Consider the following 9,441-nt stretch of genomic DNA (forward strand, 5'->3'; position numbering starts at 1 on the left):
AATCGTTATAGTATAGGAGCTAGGAGCAAAATAAAATAAGTAAGAAATTCGTTTAAAACATTAAAAAATAAGTTTACGTCATGTTGTAGCTTAATATGACGTTGTAATAATGTTCTATCACTTTTGGTTTTTTGAATTTTTCACCTAAATTTTGAGGTTATATGAAAAAATTATTAATACAAAAGTTGTAGATCTTTTTATTACCTACAACTTTGTCTTTGAACTTTTTTCCCTAGGACTTGTAGTTTTGTCGGAAATCGAGAGAGACCATTTTTTCCACCACTTCCCGAACTCGGATTGACCGTAATTTATTTTTCCTTACATTTTTATCATATTTTCCTCCTTTTCTAATGGGTTTCATCCTACTGCGATTTTTTTTCACTTTTTATTATTTTTAAAGGCTTCTACCAATCTACCCTGGTGTAATATAGATTGAGGGACCAGAAGGAGGTACGAAAACTTAAACAAAATCCACACAAAATCTAATATTCATAATTTTATTGATTACATACATACACACAATACTTAATTATGATTTAATTTATTTCACAATTTAAAACAAAAAATATAGAGGAACATAATCTAAATAGACTGCTTAATTTCTAATTTCCATGCATAATCCTTAATACTTAATTATTAATCCTACAGAAGTGAAGTGAAGTCCCATGTCTCCTAGTGGGGTATGGGTCAGATGCATTATGCGTACATCTTCACCGTGAATCGAACCCAGACCCCTCGGTTACGCTCAGCCGTCAAGCAGTCTAGTTACTATATACCTGGTACAAAGTTATTACAAAACTTCTTGTAAATATTATCATCTTACTATAGTTTACTTAGACTTTAGGATGAAGAAACTAAATGGCTCATTAGAAATATTAGGAAGGCAGAAGGACAAACTTTTAAATAGGTTTCCCTTGTGGTTTTATCTGCTTTCCTTGATAAGTATTTTGTTTTGGTCCACCGTGTGAAGGTCCCGGTCTAGTTTGATGATAAGTATTATGTTTTGGTCCACCGTGTGAAGGCCCCGGTCTAGTTTGACTTAATGATCTACCTTTAATGAAATTTGGTTTTTGACTAACCAAAGGCTCTGGTTCACTACTTCTACGTTTAATCAAACAGCGAAATACCAATTTGGAATTTCCTATAAAATGATTCAACATTATTAGGGGCATTACAGCACATTTGGCTTGACGAAAAACATCATTGACATCCATTGAATCACTGAAGCAGTGATCAGCAAACACCACCTTTCGTTTTACATTTTGCAAACTTGTAATATGTATCTCGTAAATATTTTGCATAGCTGCACTTTTAGTTCCCAAATATTGAACCAACCAATAAGCAAGTTTTTGAACAGTGTCAATTTTGAAAGATAAAATAAATACTTGTTTGTTCTGTTGGAGCAAATATAGGAATCGATGATCAGAGGTAGAAGAAATTTTTTCAATAGTTATATCTGAATTTGGCTTTTTATCACAGTTTTGAGGGTGAGACTCTTGGAAGTGGTTCATTAAATCCTTGTGTTTTCCTAAAAAAGAAAAATTCGATTTTTATACTATTTATTAACAAGCTTTGTCTGCAACAAAAAACATTCAGGATAATATAATAGGCATGGCATGTAACGTTGTACATAAAAACATATTAAAACTGAAGTAAACAAAATAGGATAAAACCGATAAAGACTTAACTACTTACCAGACCACGAACAGGTTCCAAATGTTTTGCCAAGTGGACAATCAATCATCCTGAAAATACACTCCTTTAGATGTTCCTCCATGTCTTTCCTTGTTGATCTTATGATGCATCCCTTATTCTTGTTTGGACATGGTGTAACTGACTGTAAATATTGATATAATACCTACAGTTTAATATCCATACAAAATAAAAATTATTTGAATAAATTTACATTGCAATGATAATACATATTTGTAACATTTTATTCGTTTAAAAATATTTGTGTCGTTATTTGATGATTTCAAATCATCCAAACACTTCTAGAGTTCTCAAGAGACTTACCTACTTTAACTCTTAATCATACATCATATAAATAATATGGATATAAAAATATATATCACTACATAGTATAAAACAAAGTCGCTTTTTCTGTCCCTATGTCCCTTTGTGTGCTTAAATCTTTAAAACTACGCAACGGATTTTGATGCGGTTTTTTTAATAGATAGAGAGATTCAAAAGGAAGGTTTTTGTATATAATTTATTAGGTTTTAGACAAAGCGGGCGAAGCCACGGGCGTTAAACTAGTAATACAATAAAACCTTACCTGTGCCACCAAGTCTTCTAATTGCCAGTTTCTCATTTGAGTCATGGTTTGTCTACACATGGGACATATCGGTGGAGTTAACTTTCTGGTGCAGGTATTACATAAGCTGTGCCCGGACTGGCATTGGAATATTGGCACAGTCATAGCCTGAACACACACGGGGCACTGAGGGGCCTCCATTGTTTTCTTAAAATAAAATTGAGTAGTATATGACATTATATCTACCACTTTCAACACTAGTTTTCAACTAGCAACCACGTTAAACTTCTTAATTTAATATTAAATTTTTAAACAAAAGATGTTTTAACTTTTAACTTAAAACACGAATGCAGTCAAATGGAAAATGTTATTAATAAATTAATTTTACCTTTTTTATATGTTTTTACATGTAAGGTCATTAGCAAAAATTTTACCTTTTTTAAGTATGTATATGTTTTTACATGTAAGGTCATTAGCAAATGAAAACACATTAAAGATAATTATTAAAATTACTTACTTTTTATGATAAGTTAAGTGATAAATATTGATTCTGATTGATAAAATAATATCTTGTTTCTATTGACAAAAAGCTATAAGTTTGAGAACAAACAGAAAATTCAAACAATAATGAATAAAATAACTCTATCACAGTATCACTTCCTGCAGTACCTACTCCATGTTTGATTATCACAAAGAGTACCTTTGTCCTTTTGTAATTATGATTACACGTCACTTATGTATGATATCTAGGTATAATATCGTATCGAAAAAAAAGAAACTCTGTAATTATTGTAGTAAGGTTCATATTTTCTTACGAATTAACTTAACGGATATAGTGATTATGATTAAGTTTTTCCCCTAATACCTACTCTAATGTTACCATAATTAGGTACATTTATTTACGTATAACGTTATTTATGGTTGCAATATACAAAAAGTAAAAAATAGTAAGGCTCTAATAATAACAAAATATATAAAAACCTTAAGGCAATTACATGGTTCAACGACCTTAATGATTCTGTCACTATATTTGAATTTGTTTTTTTAACCGCCCTCTATAATATACATCATTGTTGAAGTAAAAGTGACCAAAGATTATGGAATTGTAAAATGTATCGTATTGTATCGTAATGTGTTAGTGGTTTCTACCTAATTTATGTTTTCTCTGAGAGGCAGTAACATATTACATTTATGAATAGTAAATATTGTGTACTATGTATGTTGTAAATGTAATGTAGGAAGACTCATCTTTCAAAATTAACCGTTATAAGCAAAGTCTCTACTACATGACCCATTCTGGAGACCTTAAGATGACTAAGTAATTATAAGTTCTAGAGTGGGGAACAGTTAAGAAAACACCGATTTAGAAATTAATTTTATTCAAAACGGACTCTACTATATTCTGGAGACCTGATGATGGCTAGGGTGGAGAACATCTCACCTACAGAGATATAAAAGATGGAGTACATTATTTGACGTAATTCTATAGAACGGCCTCTACCATGTCATGGTGTATCGAATGGTAATGGTGACCAGGCAAATATATTTAGCGTTCTCTGTATATCTCTTCATACCTATATTCCTACGAATTGCATGCATGCATGAAGTTGCATGCATATATTCCTACGAATATATGCATGCAACCTACACACACCGAAAAAAATAGGGGAACGAACAAGAAATCACGTCTTTTTCGACTTGTTATGTATTTTGAAGTTAGTTAGAGGTTAATTTTTTAAATCCCTTACGTCTTTGAAATGACGATGATGAAAAAAAATGTGTTTCGATTTTTAAACATTAATTTTTTTTTTTCATTTCCACAACCGCACATCCCGTCTCAAACTGAAGTATCATCCTCATCATCTGGATGCATGGCGATCTAGTACAGTGCGATTCACCCGGCACTTTTTGCCAAGAACAACATCGTTGTGGAATGAACTTCCATCTGAGGTGTTTCCAAGCGTCTTCGACAAGGAGATGTTCAAAAAAAGGGCATATAAACATCTTAAAGGCCGGCAACACATTCGCGGTGCCCCTGACAACGCGAATGCTAATGGGCGGCGGGCTTCACTTTCCATCAGGTGACCCGCCTGCTCGCTTGCCCGCTTAACTATTAAAAAAAATATATTATACCCATTTAAGAGTTTCGTGCCTATTTATCGACTATTTATAGCAGCTTCAAAACAAAAATATTGTAACGTGTTTTAAACTGAGTTCATTTATTTCTACTGTTTATCTTTGAACACATTAACAAAATGAATGATTTTCCTGCGACTGAAGTTACCAGAACCATAGGCTATGACTGATATGGGTCATACCTTCCGTTCAAAGAATACAGTGTTAGTTGTGTCGATATCTATGGTAATCGAATAAAATAAAAATAAATAAATAAATATATAAATATCGCGGCTGCCGAGTAGGTATACCTACTCGGCAGCCGACCGTCACGCGACATGCGCTACACAAAGCAGTGTTCGGAACCGTTCGAACAGTTTCACTTTTACCGTGGTTTCATAAAACCACACAACATTTATTTTCAACAGCTCCTGAATGATCATAAACAGAAGTGTGATAATGCCATACCTATGGGAGGAGGCGAATTTGTATAATAAAGTTTTTCATTGTAAGATTTTATTCGGATTTTGAACGGTTTGTAGCAGTATGGCACAAATTTTTAACCGACTAATACTTTATTAAAGTGTATTAAATAAAAATAACTACGTTAAAAAAAAAGTCGGTGCCAACAAAGTGCCAAGCACTAAGCACTTAGTATTAAGCCCGTGCACCGACATCAAACCTATTTAATAAATAGCACATATAAATAATATGTAGTAATTAATAATAACAAATCTCTTTTATTTTTTATTTTTAACGTAGTTATTTTTTCCTCTATTAAAAGTAAGGCAAATATAGTAATGGTCACATTGCGTCACATACTTTCCAAATAGATATTTGCCATAAATGCCATACTGGTACGAATCGTCAATTTTTTTTTTACGTCTTGGCTTAAATCTCACAATCGTCCGCCCCATGTTTTTTTTGTAATCTGGGATAACTTTTTGTAGGTAGAATTGTATACAAACAAACAAAATATAATGATCCCATACTATAACAAGTATTTTACGTATTGTACAGTCGTATTTTTGAAACGTGTCGAATAAATAAGTTTTTTAAGCACTTTTCCCCCTACTAGAAGTATGGCAAATATAATAATGGACACATTTTATCTAATACTTTCCAAAAATCCAAATGCAATACTGGTATAAATCGTTTAGCGAAAAAAAAACATTCTGATTTTCGGCGGTATGGCGACCATTTGGAACTGTCTGAAAAGTATTAGTCCGGGATACATCGCCCATTTTTGCAAGTGATTACTATCAAGCTAATTTTTCGTGAGTAGCTTTATTTTGATGAGATGCCCAATAATTTCATGTACGAAACTCTCGATTGTGGTAGCTACCAGAGGAAACAAGGATAAAATATTTTGATTTGATGGTTCTCAAATATTAATTACTAACTGAATGTTTTTTTTTTGTTCAATCTCAAGATAATTATCTAAATTATTCGAAAAAATATTTGTCCTACAAAATCTATGGTTTGATCAAAGAGTCCCCCTTTCCAATGTGTATCGATAACGAAGTCATCATAAATGATTACTAACCAGCTGATTTTTTTTATTTTCACTTATTTAATACTTATATAATTCAACAGACATATTGTCCTACAAATTGCGTAATAAATATTTGAGAACCGTCAAATCAAAAATTTTTATCCTTGTTACCTCTGTAAGCTACCACAATCGAGAGTTTCGTACATGAAATTATTGGGCATCTCATCAAAATAAAGCTACTCACGAAAAATTAGCTTGATAGTAATCACTTGCAAAAATGGGCGATGTATCCCGGACTATATGGCATGGCGATTTTCGTTCGATTTTCGATTGCGATTTTCGATATTCGCTACTGGACGATGATTACCTGTGCAAAAATTAGCCTGGTACAAATGGTTAATTTTTTTTTAAATCAAGGCATTCACGTCGGTATTGTGGTCTCTAAATCACACCGGAAAAGTATGGCATGACACTACCGCCTACTTCTTTTTTATGGGCTATCGGTAAATCCTAAAACTAATGTGTTACAAATCGTTTGACTTTCGTAATTTATCCGATGAGTTCGACTTAAGCCCATGCGACTAGTCTGCCGGTACCACTGTTCTGACCATCATTTTTCTTTTTGTCATTACGTACTAAGACCACTGTAGAACCGCCATCCTGTTACAAATGACCCAAAATTTTGTGTCAGTATCTCCCGGCTTTGGATTGTTTTGGACCCTAGAACAGCAATTAATCTTTTTTAAAAAATATTCAAGGCACAGGGAAAGTCTGGTTACTGTTTTATAGGTATGTGTTTTCTGATAATATTTTACTGTCAAAAATTATCAACACTGGATATTACTCAATGACGCCTTTCAAAAACAAAACTAATTTACAAACAGATTTTTATATCTTTACATACCTATTTTTAACTTTCATTTCATGAACTGCTCATGTAAATACCCATTACAATCTGGTTTAATTTAACAAAACATTCAATTCGGTGAATTTTAGCGTTATTTTGCAAAAAAAACCGCACGTACAGTCCCCCGTCCGAGTAGAACTGACACCGTCAAATTTCGTCGAAAATATGCAATAGAGGTGAGGTTTTATGTGGGTTTTATTATAAATTCGAGTTTTTTCTTGATAATTTAACGATAATAATGAAAATTGAAAAAACAATCAATACAAATTGTTACAAATATCATAACATATTTTTTGGTATAAATTTCATGTATAAATATGTAGCCGTTTTCCTAACAAAATGCGTTTTATGTTCAAAAAGGGGTTGATTTGTATGTATTTTTTTTATGTTTAGGCCGTTCTAAAATGAAAAGTAAACAATACACTTTGTTAATTATATCCTTGAGTATCACATATATTTTTTTTAAGACAATCGTACCAACAGTTTCCTCAACAAAATTCAATATGTATAAGGTGTTTTTCGGTTTTGACCATAGTAATCCCCTTAAGACTAAAACTTAGATCTTATCTATCCTATTCGTAGTTTGAATATAATATAATTAATTTTAATTTCGTAGGCGTGAAATAACATCCTGCCGCGTGCTGTGACTTGTGCATGGACCAATAATGCTTGTGAGTGTGTAATTGCTTGGTTGTTGCCAAAGACGTTACATATTATACTCTAGACAGTGCACCAAAAAAATATTTGTTTTGATAAAATCTAATCCATTACCCTTCACTTAGGGTTGCGTTTTCCTTACAAGCGAAAGCTATCCAAGAATGGTCTGAGCGAGAGGTTTAACACATAATAATAGCTCGATGGTTTCACAACGGTAAATGGTCCTTGTCTAACGTTTCATTACTCTACCAATCATTGACGTATAGAAATGGTAGTTATGGTGACCCTGAATTTTGTTTGACTTTGCACTACCCAATACCTATCTCACGAATTATGTACCTATCGATATTTTTTTCTTAAGACTTAAAAGCGAAAGCACGCACCTAGCACGTAAGAAATTACGATAAAAATTGTATTATAAATTTATAAAGAATAGAAAAAAATCGATCACGAGGCGGGACTCGAACTCGCATTCTTTCGCGCCAATCCGGGGCGGATGCCTGACAAACTCGGCCACTCGTGACCCGCCAGAGTGATCGAATTTATTGTATTCTTTCAGTTTTGTGTCTAAGGGACACACCGCTTGCCATCTATTGAGATGATTAGCAACCATCTCAACCTATCTCAACCAATACGAATTACGAAACACTTTTCAGTGAATACAATATTGTAACGATGGAACACGACCTTTTTTGTTTAATTTGATATTTTTGGTTTTATGGCATTCTTTCTATTCTTTATAAATTTATAATCATTTGAATGCCATAAAACCAAAAATATCAAATTCAAAAACTGTATTAAGTATTCAGTTATGTATTTAACTTTAAAAAAACTGATTTCTTGCACACTGGGGAATCTTTAAAATCATCAAACTAATTACGTACCTACATATTATGTGATAAATGCATAATAAAGTAAATACTATCTATGATTGAAACTAGCTTTCCGCCATCCGCTTCACCCGCTCAAGCTTTCTCTGTACCAAAGGAGATGTCCAAAAATGACCCAGAATCGACAGGAATGAAATGTGTACCAATGGATTGATAATAATTAAATCTATATACTAATATGTATTATAAAGCTGAAGAGTTTGTTTGTTTATTTGTTTGAACGCGCTAATCTCGGGAACGACTGGTCCGATTTGAAATATTGTTTCAGTGTTAGATAGCTCATTTATCGAGGAAGGCTATAGGCTATATATCATCACGCTAAGACCAACAGGAGTGGAGCACTGCGGGTTAAACCGCAGGGCACAGCTAGTATAATATTATAATGTAGCTAAAGCGGTAACCCTGAAATCGTTACAGTATAGGTCATAGCAGTGAGCAGTGGTGGCTCAGTGGTGAGACCTCGGACTTCGAATCGATAAGTCCGGGGTTCGAGACCGGGCGAGCGCGCAGGAAATAAATTGATTTTTCAATTTATCTGCGCATGTTGTAACATCACCACTGCTCGAACGGTGAAGGAAAACATCGTGAGGAAACCGACATGTCGAAGAATCAAAAGTTCGACGATATGTGTCATCCGCCAACCCGCACTTGGCCAGCGTGGTGGATTATGTCCTGTACCCTCATAGGAGGCCCGTGTCCCAGCAGTGGGAACATATATGGGCTGATGATGATGATAGGTCATAGGAGCTAGGAGCCAAATAAAATAAGTAAGAAATTCGTTTAAAACCTTACGTTTAAATTGTTTAAAACATTAAAAAATAAGTTTACGTCATGTTGTAGCTAAATATGACGTTGTAATAATGTTGTATCACTTGTATTAATTATCATCAACACATTTTAAAAGCAACAGCAACATAATAACATCATGTTCAATCACAACATAAAAAAGACTCCGTTCTTTCTTTTGGCTCCAGTCTCCAGATACTATAATTACTATAGTACTGTATGTATTATTGGTGTGGTTACAGGTATTAATTCTGTGGATGAGATTATCGTTGTTATTATACTTAATTTTAATTTCTAATTGATTAATTGCTTTTGCTTGTACATTCATGTGTAA

General features: G+C 33.3%; 1 protein-coding gene across 1 annotated transcript; it reads right to left on the reverse strand.

Moving 5' to 3' along the window:
• Positions 1 to 300: 300 nt before the first annotated feature.
• LOC149486428 (E3 ubiquitin-protein ligase Siah1-like) lies at positions 301 to 3,077 on the reverse strand. The gene is made up of 4 exons (XM_089698015.1): positions 2,775 to 3,077; positions 2,279 to 2,464; positions 1,696 to 1,837; positions 301 to 1,528 (listed from the first exon to the last, which is right to left on the reverse strand). Exons 2-4 carry the CDS (start codon positions 2,456 to 2,458, stop codon positions 900 to 902), a joined length of 951 nt encoding a protein of 316 aa, XP_089554141.1. The 5' UTR covers positions 2,459 to 2,464; positions 2,775 to 3,077; the 3' UTR covers positions 301 to 899.
• Positions 3,078 to 9,441: the final 6,364 nt, after the last annotated feature.

This window comes from Colias philodice, chromosome 8 (assembly GCF_061535455.1).
Source record: "Colias philodice isolate Cphi_HAF_F1 chromosome 8, ilColPhil1 Martin Lab GWU primary, whole genome shotgun sequence".
Classification (NCBI taxonomy): domain Eukaryota; kingdom Metazoa; phylum Arthropoda; class Insecta; order Lepidoptera; family Pieridae; genus Colias; species Colias philodice.